General features: G+C 38.4%; 1 protein-coding gene across 10 annotated transcripts; it reads left to right on the top strand.

Annotated features, from left to right (window-relative positions):
* The first annotated feature begins 716 nt into the window (after positions 1 to 716).
* Positions 717 to 7,547, top strand: LOC149209878 (uncharacterized). Of its 10 annotated transcripts, none has more exons than XM_089396528.1 (18): positions 717 to 1,053; positions 1,307 to 1,382; positions 2,057 to 2,146; positions 2,314 to 2,403; positions 2,492 to 2,584; positions 2,666 to 2,800; positions 3,576 to 3,665; positions 3,754 to 3,846; positions 3,928 to 4,062; positions 4,724 to 4,813; positions 4,902 to 4,991; positions 5,073 to 5,207; positions 5,803 to 6,042; positions 6,308 to 6,442; positions 6,533 to 6,565; positions 6,759 to 6,893; positions 6,980 to 7,141; positions 7,326 to 7,547. In XM_089396528.1, the coding sequence occupies exons 3-18, from the start codon at positions 2,078 to 2,080 to the stop codon at positions 7,371 to 7,373; spliced, it is 1,773 nt and encodes a 590-aa protein (XP_089252654.1). In that variant the 5' UTR covers positions 717 to 1,053; positions 1,307 to 1,382; positions 2,057 to 2,077; the 3' UTR covers positions 7,374 to 7,547. The 10 variants fall into 10 exon arrangements, 9 of the variants coding, with proteins under 9 accessions (XP_089252654.1, XP_089252653.1, XP_089252655.1 ...); XM_089396527.1 differs by having other exon boundaries at positions 1,159 to 1,382; XM_089396529.1 differs by having other exon boundaries at positions 717 to 1,056.
* The last annotated feature ends 5,681 nt before the right edge of the window (positions 7,548 to 13,228 follow it).

Here is a 13,228-nt window from a genome sequence, read left to right as displayed (position 1 = left end):
CATGTCCAACTTCTCACCCGAATTAGGGGATAGCACAAGATTTAAACCCAAAACTTCCACTTCGATGAGACTTCATTTCCACAACCATTACCAATTAAACTATTTAAAACAATATTATATATATATATTTTAATAAAACAAAATAATAAAAAAACTCTAAAACTAAAAAAATTAACTTTAATTTATTAGTATTAAAAAACTCCACTTCCTGATATAATCAAATAAATACCCCACACACATATATAAACACTTCCATAAAAATATTTCATTATCTAATAACAAATCCACATAAATACAGAAGTAAGAATATAAAAATATTTCATTATCTAATAGCAAATCCACATCCATGTATAAGTGAGAATACAAATTATAGTGGCCACCTTTTCTCAAATAAGTTGGTGATTGATACTCTTAATTATAAGTATTCGTGACCCCTTTCTATCACTCTTATCATGTAAAATAATCATAAAGTCTCTCTACCATGACCTTAACCTATTTTAAACTAAAATACCAACAAATTTCAATAATAACATATTTAAAAAAATACACCAAATCCAACAACACCACATTAAATAAATAAGAAATAATAACAACATAACCAAACAAGCATCTCCCTCCCCACATTCATCTCTAATCCATCCATCTACCTCCCCACATTCATCTCTAATCCAAATATGGGACACATATTTTACCATTAGATAAATGGACTACGTTTTATCCTTTTGAACATTTTTTCCACATAGAATAGAGTGGGTATGAGTGAACACTGGTCTTTCTATTGCTGTGTAAGTGCCATTGGATTTTGCCAAATTTATCCTTAGACAAATGTATGTAGGTGAGAGTGGGGAGAACCCTCTACCTTTATCTCAATCCATGTATTCTAAACTACTCTCTACCTTTATCTCGAATCCGTGTATTCCAACCCACTGAACTAAACCTTCCACCCTTTTTGAACTTTTCTCATCATGACAGAGTGGGCATGAGTGAACACTCTGATTCTGTTAGCATGTACTTGTAGGTGTATTTGCCCAATTTATCATGATGATAGAGCAGGTAGTAGTGAACATTCTTATTTCTATTTACATGTTTTTGTAGTTGGATTTACAGAATCTTTCAGAAATTTAAGTAGCGGTGAAATGAACTAATGAACTTTTACAGAGGCACACGGAAACATGAACTTTCTTTCTCCGTAGACTCAACTTTGCTTCGGTAGAGTGGAGTTTTTATCTGGCTCCATATATTACAATGACTACAATAATGTAATAGTAGAAGATTACAACTGGACATTTCTTTGGAAGTTTTGCAGTGCCATCATCAACAACTAATGCTCCTATGGGTTGCTGGAATGGGTTTTCCCAACAATCTACAAGTAATTTTGACAGGCAAGTATAAGGATAGTATCTATGATGATAGAATGATAATGTTTCTTTTATTCAATAGTATAATAGCTGAGCTTAAGCTAAGGTAAGGTTCATGTTCTGAGAAAACTTTGGATTCATACCCACCCATTCCCATTCAAAGAGTAAACTCCATTGGTTCAGATAATGCTTCTGCTACTTCTTCTATTATAACATAATAATAATGCTTGCTTGTGCTTAATTTAATAATAGCTATGCTTAAGCTAAACTAGTGTTCATGTTCTCAGAAGGTTCATGAATCATACCTATTCACATAATAATCTCCATTGATTCACAGACAATGCTTCTGCTGCTTCTTCTACGATGAATAATAATGCTTCCTTTCTCTAATTTAATCATAGCCACGCTTAACCTAAACTAATGTTCATGTTCTCCAAAGCTTTAAGAATCATACCCATTCATAGAATAATCTCCATTGATTCAAGGATCCATGGGTGTGAAAGGATGAATTTTGTTGTAATCTCCATCACAAGGGTTATAGATTTAGGGTTAGGGTTAGGGTAAATCGATGATAGACGCAGGCACATGCACAGTGAGGGTTTTATTTAAGAAATGAATAACTCGGAAATTATGGGATTATATACATATCGTTTGGCGGAGGAGGATTTGACTCTTCTGCATCGGGTGTGGGTTTTCAGTTTGAGGATTTGTGTAAGAAAATGGCTGCCAATGGCGAGGACAATGGCAATGGCAACAGCAACACTGTGGATGTGGTGATAGTAGGCAGGGTAGTAATACTGCAATTAATAATTTCATTGCTGTTATATGTGCGCTGAATCATCTATATATTGTTACGTTTTGGCCAAAGTTACTTAGTTACATAAACCTACGCAGCAGTTGCCGTTTTTGATAAAATTGGCATTAATATGTATATACTTGCTGCCTGGGTATGCAGGAGTCTGCCAGGCAGACCACGGCTAAGGAAAGGTCTCATTCTCCCTGGCAGAGAGGTGCAGATGCAGATATCGTATCGAAGCAGAAAGGGGTAATCAGTAGTTTTACATTTCTTGATTGTATTCTTATTGGAAATGTAGTTCATTAATGATAATCCTACTTCTGCCCCTTTCATGCAGGTCAGCGGTTCTGGCCTGGGAGGTGATACGTTTCCGGTCAATGATTTGTACATTCCTCGTAGACCAGCTGAGGAGAAGGCACAACTGCATCAGGTTAATACTTGTTAACAATGAAAAGTCAAGGCATAGATCTGAAGTTTTAGACAATACACTAATCAACAACTTCATGTTTAGGACTTGTGCGAATCCAAAAGGACAGCACGAATAGGAATAGATGATGCAAGTCTGTCAATGATGATGGAGAATACAGCTAAGATGCGTTCATGGCTTAATCGCTATGTTTTTGAGAAGGAAGTACGACTGCGGCAGGTTAGAATAAATTTGTTAATTGAAAAGTCAAGGTGATGTTGTAGGAAATAGACTAATGAACAATTTTTTGATAAAATTGGTGTTCATATATATGTATTTTCATTGTAATGGGACTTATAGGAGTCTGCGAGGGCAATGGCAAGGGCAATAGCAACACCGTGGGTGTGGTGGTACTTGGAAATTGGTGTTCGTATATATGTATATTCATTGTAATGGGACTTATAGGAGTCTGCGAGGGCAATGGCAAGGGCAATAGCAACACCGTGGGTGTGGTGGTACTTGGCAGAGTAGTTGGTTTTGTTTACGTATTTAGATTTTGCTTTCCTTGTCTATCCAGGACCAAATTGTGGTTTTGAATTGCTACAGTCCATCTGTTATAGCTAGGGTTTTTCCTTCTATTATGTGTATTTAAGCATTATATTTTCTCATGCATTTGTACTACATACCTATCCTGTAACCCATCCATTCACGCACTGTTTTAGTCTTTTACCCTCCATTGTTTTACTAGGCTTGCTTCCATGCATCTTTACTGAATTTATATAATGTGACATGTCACCACTAATATGATGACAGGCAATTAATAATTTCATTGTTAATATGTGGGCAGGGTAGTAATACTGCAATTAATAATTTCATTGCTATTATATGTGCGCTGAATCATCTATATATTGTTACGTTTTGGCCAAAGTTACCTAGTTACATAAACCTATGCAGCAGTTGCCGTTTTTTATAAAATTGCCATTAATATGTATATACTTGCTGCCTGGGTATGCAGGAGTCTGCCAGGCAGACCATGGCTAAGGAAAGGTCTCATACTCCCTGGGAGAAAGGTGCAGATGCAGATATCTTATCTAAGCAGAAAGGGGTAATCAGTAGTTTTACATTTCTTGATTGTATTCTTATTGGAAATGTAGTTCATTAATGATAATCCTACTTCTTCCCCTTTCATGCAGGTCAGCAGTTCTGGCCTGGGAGGTGATATGTTTCCGGTCAATGATTTGTACATTCCTCGTAGACCAGCTGAGGAAAAGGCACAACTGCATCAGGTTAATACTTGTTAACAATGAAAAGTCAAGGCATAGATCTGAAGTTTTAGACAATACACTAATCAACAACTTCATGTTTAGGACTTGTGCGAATCCAAAAGGACAGCACGAATAGGAATAGATGATGCAAGTCTGTCAATGATCATGGAGAATACAGCTAAGATGCGTTCATGGCTTAATCGCTATGTTCTTGAGAAGGAAGTACAACTGCGACAGGTTAGTATAAATTTGTTAATTGAAAAGTCAAGGTGATGTTTTAGGAAATAGACTAATGAACAATTTCTTGATAAAATTGGTGTTCATATATATGTATATTCTTTGTAATGGGACTTATAGGAGTCTGCGAGGGCAATGGCAAGGGCAATAGCAACACTGTGGGTGTGGTGGTACTTGGCAGAGTAGTTGGTTTTGTTTACGTATTTAGATTTTGCTTTCCTTGTCTATCCAAGACCAAATTGTGATTTTGAATTGCTACAGTCCATCTGTTATAGCTAGAGTTTTTTCTTCTATTATGTGTATTTAAGCATTATATTTTCTCATGCATTTGTACTACATACCTATCCTGTAACCCATCCATTCACACACTGTTAGTCTTTTACCCTCCATTGTTTTTCTAGGCTTGCTTCCATGCATCTTTACTGAATTTATAGAATGTCACCACTAATATGATGACAGGCAATTGATAATTTCATTGTTAATATGTGGGCAGGGTAGTAATACTGCAATTAATAATCTCATTGCTATTATATGTGCACTGAATCATCTATATATTGTTACGTTTTGGCCAAAGTTACTTAGTTACATAAACCTACGCAGCAGTTGCCATTTTTGATAAAATTGCCATTAATATGTATATACTTGCCGCCTGGGTATGCAGGAGTCTGCCAGGCAGACCACGGCTAAGGAAAGGTCTCATTCTCCCTGCCAGAGAGGTGCAGATGCAGATATCTTATCGAGACAGAAAGGGGTAATCAGTAGTTTTACATTTCTTGATTATATTCTTATTGGAAATGTAGTTCATTAATGATGATCCTACTTCTCCCCCTTTCATGCAGGTCAGTGGTTCTGGTCTGGGAGGTGATATGTTTCCGGTCAATGATTTGTACATTCCTCGTACACCAGCTGAGGAGAAACAACTGCATCAGGTTAGTACTTGTTAACAATGAAAAGTCAAGGCATAGATCTGAAGTTTTAGACAATACACTAATCAACAACTTCATGTTTAGGACTTGTGCGAATCCAAAAGGACAGCACGGATAGGAAGAGATGATGCAAGTCTGTCAATGGTCATGGAGAATACAGCTAAGATGCGTTCATGGCTTAATCGCTATGTTCTTGAGAAGGAAGTACGACTGCGACAGGTTAGTATAAATTTGTTTATTGAAAAGTCAAGGTGATGTTTTAGGAAATAGACTAATGAACAATTTTTTGATAAAATTGGTGTTCATATATATGTATATTCATTGTAATGGGACTTATAGGAGTCTGCGAGGGCAATGGCAAGGGCAATAACAACACTGTGGGTGTGGTGGTACTTGGCAGAGTAGTTGGTTTTGTTTACGTATTTAGATTTTGCTTTCCTTGTCTATCCAAGACCAAATTGTGATTTTGAATTGCTACAGTCCATCTGTTATAGCTAGGGTTTTTCCTTCTATTATGTGTATTTAAGCATTATATTTTCTCATGCATTTGTACTACATACCTATCCTGTAACCTATCCGTTCACGCACTGTTAGTCTTTTACCCTCCATTGTTTTTCTAGGCTTGCTTCCATGCATCTTTACTGAATTTATATAATGTCACCACTAATATGATGACAGGCAATTGATAATTTCATTGTTAATATGTGTACTGAAGCATCTATATACTGTTATATTTGGGCAAAGTTATTAAGTTGCGTAAAACACAGCAGTTCCCTTTATTGATAAATTTGCCATTCATATATACTGTCTACAGGAGTCTGTCGGGCAGATCACAAACAGGGAGAGGTCTCGATCTCCCTACCAGAGAGATGCTGATGCAGACATTCTATGGCAGCAGAAAAGGCAGATCACAACCATGGAGAGATCTCCCTACCAGAGAGATGCTGATGCAGACATTGAATGGCAGCAGAAAAGGCAGATCACAACCATGGAGAGATCTCGTTCACCCCACCAGAGAGATGCTGATGCAGACATTGCATGGAAGCAGAAATGGGTAATGTTACCAGAAGCATTTTTACATTCTTGAACGTATTATTATATTCTATGGATGTAAGGTCATGTAGTTCAGTGAGGATAATCCTACTATTTTTTGCCTATCATGGATGTCGGGGGTTCTGGGGTCTGAGGCAATATGCATTTTGTCAATGAATTGTATATTCCTTGTACAACTGCATCAGGTTAATACTTGTTAATAATAAAAAGTGAATGCATAGGTTTAAAAATTTAGGCACTGCACTAATCAACAAATTCATGTTTAGGCCTTGTATGAGACTCAGAGAACTACAAGGAAACAAGTAGATGATGCAGGTCCTTCAAGATTCGTACAGGATGCAGAAGAAGAATATTCATGCAGTCTTCGCTGTCTTGCTGAGAAGGAAGCAGAACTGAAACAGGCTAGTACAACTACAAACTTGTTAACATTAGAAAAGTTAATGTAGATGTGATGTTTTAGAAAATTCACTAATGAACATATTCATGTCTAGGCTTTGCTCAAGTTGGCCAGGACTATAACAGAGGTACGACTCATTTTTGGCTCATTAAGGACTGTGAATGGTGCAGTTGAGGCTGTATATGCCATGAGTATGCATTTTGTCAACGATTTGTATATTCCTTGTACAACTGTGTCAGGTTAATACTTGTTAATAATAAAAAGTGAAGGCATAGGTTTAAAAATTTAGGCACTGCACTAATCAACAAATTAATGTTTAGGCCTTGTATGAGACTCAGAGGACTACAAGGAAACAAGTAGATAATGCAGGTCCTTCACGATTCGTACAGGGTGCAGATGAAGAATATTCATGCAGTCTTCACTGTCTTGCTGAGAAGGAAGCAGAACTGCAACAGGCTAGTATAAACTTATTAACATTTGAAAAGTTAATGTAGATGTTTGATGTTTTAGAAAATTCACTAATGAACATATTCATGTCTAGGCTTTGCTCAAGTTGGCCAGGACTATAACAGAGGTACGAGGCAGTTTTGGCCCATTAAGGGCTGTGAATGATGCAGTTGAGGCTGTATATGCCATGAGTATGCATTTGGTACAGGACAAACAAACTATTAATGATTCATCTACATTGCAGCTTAGCACACAGGTACACGAGAGCACTCAAAATACTGATTATCCATATGTTTCGCAGCTTGGCACACAGATACACGATGATTGTGTGCATATTTGCTCACAGATATAGTAATTTTCATTTGATTTTTTTTTTGTTTAATTGTTGTGAAGTTGTTATAATATTATATACTGAGATGATAGCAATTGTTTGATTGCAGAGAGAGTTGGTACCAGCAAGACCGACAACATCACAAGCACCAGGATAGCCATAATTACTAGGCCAGACTCCAAACATGCTATTGTAGTAGATTCTGTATTAGGAGTCTGGTTATTTAACTCATGGTTCACATGGGCATTTGTGCACATGATGACTAGCCATATGTGTACACATATATACATTATATTTATAAATTTCAATGAGAATTAGTTTTTGATGTAAATATGTTCAGAATGTGTCCATGTTTCCTTGGTTTTCCTACCCTTTTCATGCAAAGATGTATTAATTGATTTTAGTTACTCTTAATTTTGAAAAGTATTTTTGACAATTATTATTTCCTGTCATTTTTCATATATATTTTTGCTTTCTAAACTTTGCATGTCTTACCTTCTGAAATATGCATTCTATTTATCTTTGTTTTTCTTGTGGAAATGTTTGGCCATGGTTATTTCCTATTCACTGTTCTTCATTTTGATGCTTTCCTGTATGGTTTAGGGTGAACCACAAATGATTTTATACGCAAGTTGTTGATATCTTGACCAGCTGTTCATTCTCATTGAGTAATATAGCTCTGTGAAATGCTAGTTTGTATCTGTTTTGCAGTTTCAAATTTTGTAGCTAAATACCAACAGAGTTAAAAAAAAGAAAAAAGAAAAAAGAACCTATCAGATTTAATTAGTCGCCAGAACAAGTTGCATGGGCACCTGCGGTATATATATTCTTGGTCCACTTGGCAAAATGTGTCTTGCAGATGGTAAATTTGCAAAAAGAAAACTTAAATGTCTTGCATCTCTCTGTCTGTAGAGATGGATATTGCATCCTTCTTTATTTTACACATGGGATACACATTGCGTTTGCCATTATTTTACAACTATTGAGTCAAAATTGGTGGCTTTGCTCTTACAGTGAGGAGATACAAAATTATATTATGGAATCATTCATCTGAGGGAATCTCCCAGTGTTCCCAAGGCTCGGTGATTCACTGGCTGTGAATCTTTTTTTTCCTGCCAGAGTGTGCTTTGAAACAAGGTTGACATGAATATACACATAAACTGAGCACACAACTGAATGCAAAAACAATATGTATCTAAAGTAAGGTTCGATGCCGCTTTCTTTCCCTGCAGGTTATTATCCACTGGGGTGGTTTCCTTTTTTCCTTCTTGGAGACTTTGGTCCATTCTTGCCGTTGGTCTTGGAATGGTGTGACTGGTTTTTGCAGTTCACCATTTTCTAAATCTTCATCACTGTGCACTTTCTCATCCAGATAGCATTGTTGGATTTCAAAGATTTTCACGACCTCTTCCTCTTTCTCTGCCATGTTGGCCTTGCTCACTTCGGAGGGTTGGTAGATGGATTTGAGAGGAGTGACCTATTTTTTAGACCTTTTCTGATGGAGGTGGTGTTGCCACTTTTTCTGAAGCCGTAGGTGGTTTTGGATCCCTGTATAGCTGGCAGGGATGTGGAATGTTCAAAGCATTTTTTTTCTCTTTCCTGATCTGATGCCTTGGTCTCTGGAGTAGAATGGGCTTGCTTTTCTGTAGGCTGATACTTTTCTGACCGCTTTTTTTGACATCCTTATTTCTTTGTACTTGCATTGGAGCCCTGCGTTGGATTCTTGGAGCTTGCTGAGCTGTTGTGGGTAGCTGCACAGCTACTGAGGAGTCCTTGTTGATTAGATGATGGTCCTCTGTTGCCCCATCCCACTGGGTTGGTTTTTGCTGTGGTTCTCTTGAATGTCCAGCTTTTGTATTCTCAACACAGTGAGCTGTTATGTGTTCTGTCTCTTGGCAGGCCCTAAATTGAAAGATAACTTTCTCATAATTGAAAGGTTAGGTCCAAGTGTAATTTCTTGTCTACCCATTTGAGTTCTGCCAGAAGTTCATTGTTGAAATCCTTGTCTATGCAAATGCAAGCATAGGTAGTGATATCCCTACAATGCATTTCAACACTTCCAAAGTGGGATTTGCTTAGGTCATTTCCTGTTCCTACAACAAATGGAGACCCCAGAAATGCTAAGGGATGTTAGGCATTTTTAGACAGGAACAGTGAAGAGTGAGTTAGATGTAGGATCAAAGTCTAAAGATAAGGGTCCACAGCATAATGCAGAGTCTTGCTTTCCCCCCAAACCAAGTGCTGGAGTTGAAAATCCCGTGCTTGTCTTCTGCTAGGACAAATTCCACAATGAAAATTCCTTTTGCACTTAAGTAAATAAGGGTTTCATTCATTCTTTCTGGTTTCCAAATTTTTGCTATCCTTTGGTGCAAGTCTGTTAGTATGGCCAGAGGCTGTTAAACCTGCAGATGAGTCCTTTATTTTTGAAAAATTCATTTAGCTCCACATCAACTACTGCTATGGATGGCGCTGGTGCTTCATCAACCATTTAATCTGTAGGTAGTTGCAGGGAGATCACCGCTGGAGTTTGGTTGAGGACCAAATCCTTGAAAGGATGCCCTGTAGTTGCCACAGATGAGGGTGTAGAATCAGAAGGGAGGGGATCTGAACAGGGTGGCCTGGCTTGCCAAGGACTGAAGATTGGCTTGCATTCGATGTGAGGGGAGAAGAGTGTTGGAAAATCAAGGCATTTGTAGATTAATATTGATTTTCCTTACTAGATAATTATTTGTGATATTTGTTGGCATCTTATTATTATGTTTTTCTCTTCATCAAGCAATTATCAAAAACACGAAGATCACAAAATACAAAGTTCGATGTGAGGGGAGAAGGGTGTTGGAAAATCAAGGCATTTGTAGATTAATATTGATTTTCCTTACTAGATAATTATTTGTGATATTTGTTGGCATTTTATTATTATGTTTTTCTCTTCATCAAGCAATTATCAAAACACGAAGATCACAAAATACAAAGAACACGAGATATAGGATCCACACCAGGGCAAAACCCCACAACTTGGGAAAACCCAAACAATCCTCTTCATATAGAATCAGATCAAAATGAGACCTCCAAGACCCAAAGACCAAATCCAAGACTTCCTCAAGCCCCAAGTCATCCCTCCAAATGATCTCTTCCAAATAAGACAACGTCTACCAAAGTCAATGAAAGTCAAACTCTTCACAAATTGCTCCAGTCAATCTATCGGTCTTGCAACGTCAGGTTTGCAATTCAACCTGCAAATTCGGCCCTGCAACTGACACAGAATAACCCTTATCTGCTCGCACGTATGGACATAAAGGATATTTTCAAGTCTTCTTCCTTCCTCCGACATTTCCTTCTTGACTTTTTCGCTCTTTTTTCTTCCTATCCTATTGTGGATCGAACTTGTGTAATGTGTGCTTCAATAGGTCGAAGTCTCTGGCTATATATACACCTTTCAAGAGGTCGAATAGCCTCAAACTGGGCTGACTTCCTTTGGCAAGGCCGACTTGGTCTTGGGAGTCCAAATTGGCATTATAGACTAAAAAATAATATTTCTTTCTTGATACAAATTCCCCAAAAGGGTCTTTTAGATATGACTAATTCTTTTGACTCATGACAAACCCTAGGAGCATGGAATTCTTGACCTAGAAGACCATTAAATGGAGCATGAAACCCATGCTTTAATAAAATTCTTTTTCTTTTTTAACATAAAAATACAAATTGATACAAGAATGAACACTGAACCGAGTTACTTTTCCAACACTCCAACTTAACTAGGGAGGTATTCATAATGGCTCAACATGTCTATCTCAAGTTGAAATGTTCTCATAAGAAGGGATCCAGATTGATAAGCATCAATGATAATCATAGTCAGCATTGTCACATTACCAAGGCCTTGACAGGTACTCTCTATCTCTCACAAGAGCAGAGCACATCGCTGGGAGGCATTCCATGGGACACCACACCGCCTCACTGAGGTACATACTCCACATAGGATATCAAGTATATCTTTCACTAAACCATTTCCCTTAAAGAAATGTTTGTCCATCAGACCATTCTTATCCAAGTCCATGTACTTGAGTTAGGATCTCTATCCTAATCCATCACAGTACATGACTCAAGAATGTCTGTCCAAGATGCTTATCCAATTCACCATTCTCTTTATCCATGTCTATGTACTTGACTTAGGATCAATCCTAATCTGTGACAGTACCTGACACAAGGAGAACCATACTAATTCAAACCATCATTCTCCATATCTGTGAGGCATGCGCTTGAGTTACGCGGTTAGTTCTGACCCCTGGCCTAGTACATGACACAGGGAGAACTGGTGTCCTACCTTACTCCATCTCAACCTGGGAGGATAAATCCATGCTCACTCCCTCTCAAACAGGGAGAATTCATCAACAAGCTTTACCTTGTGTCAGAACTTAGAAGCACTCATACTTTCCTTACATCAGCTACCTGCAATTGTTGTAGCTTCCTCAACCGGCCCTCTTATCACTGAGTTTGATCATCTTGCAACTTCTTGATGTAGGGCTCCAAATCTGCCTCCTAACAGTCCACTGTACTTGATGTCTTCACCAACTGCATCTAGAACTGTGTCCAATGCTACTTCCTCCACTGCTTCTTGCCTTGAAGATAATCCATCACACAATTCTGATCATCACAATACTTGGCCAGCCAATCCATTGTTCAGTCAACTTGGCTAACAATGCAGTTCTACAGTCTCAAATAATTCTGCCCTCGAGCTGCTATTTTCATCTTTCCAAAATAGCCAACTCTAAGAGTCTTCAAATAAATCTTCTAGTCAGTCTAGCCTCTTGGATGATTCTCCTCAGGGCTTCTGTACACAGCTCTCAAATTGACAGTCCTTAGGGCACCAATCAAACTGCCTTCCAATATCTCCAAGATTTCTATCATAAGTTCTTCCAAACACAACCCACTTGAAAGTAAATGTCAAGTGCTTCACTGCCCTTAGCGTTTTCATAAATCTGCCCATACAATAGTGAACCAACTATTTTATTCATTGTACAACGATTTTCTTCAAGTCTGGCTCTAAACAGTCACTGATCTGAGCCTACACCATTCAGCCCTGTCTAGGGCTTCTTTGTATCTACAAAGCAAAACAGAAAAAACCCTCACCAAAGGACCTTCTTCCTACGTAGTTGCCACAGAGAGATGTGACCTAGTTTTTGGAAAGCCTACTAGATAACTCGTCCTCCAAAACAGGCCCTTCTTTCAATCTGCAATTACATGGAAGTTTTGTCCCTTCTAGACTGTGAGAATCTTCTTTCCAGCCTTCTAGACCTTGGCCAAATGTCCTTCAAAGATTAGTCCCTGAAGCTCAAATCCCAGCTCTCCTAGCAGACCTATAGTCCTCCACAGGTCTGCAATTAGGGCTTCCAAGCTCACCTACTTGTTTCCTTCCTTCCCATCAGCTTCAAGACGACCTCCAATAATCTGTCTAAACTGAACAGTATATCCACTAGCAAAAGCACCAATACAATAGAACAACCATACCTTGTTTATCAACAATCTGCTGCCCTTCTTATCCTTGAGTGCTGTACCTTCTCTTTGCAACCTCGGTCCTCTGATTAGGGCTGACTGTAGCCACAGTCACAGTCCCTTATACTTGGCCATCTAAGCGTCCAAAAATTGTGGCTTATCCTCCCAAACAAACCCTAATTGCTCGCTGTTCCTTATGCCATCACAACCCTCTTGTTTAGGCTCTCGGTCCCTCCAAAAGTCACCTACAAGAATGTGGCCTGCAACTAGGGCATGAACAGAAGTTTCAGATCTGATATTTTGAGAAGAATCTCCTTCAAACTAGGTACAAAACTGCCTTTTCTCGGCTCCCTCCTTTGTTGGCTGCTCCTATCTTCGACCTACAATCACAAGAGAATTATCCCAAAACGGACTCCGCCTCCCTTCGCAAGTCTCCTGAGGTCTTGGCTGCCTTAGAGGTATATGTTCTTTTGATGCTTGCTCTTTGGATGGATCAGATTACAGCCTTCTTAGTAATCCATT

This window comes from Pinus tabuliformis, chromosome 1_2 (genome assembly GCF_031772625.1).
Source record: "Pinus tabuliformis cultivar Carrire ecotype Pingquan chromosome 1_2, CPIR1, whole genome shotgun sequence".
In the NCBI taxonomy this organism is placed as follows: domain Eukaryota; kingdom Viridiplantae; phylum Streptophyta; class Pinopsida; order Pinales; family Pinaceae; genus Pinus; species Pinus tabuliformis.
The sequence above is the reverse complement of the archived record's forward strand: the minus strand, read 5'-3'. Positions and strand labels throughout refer to the sequence as shown.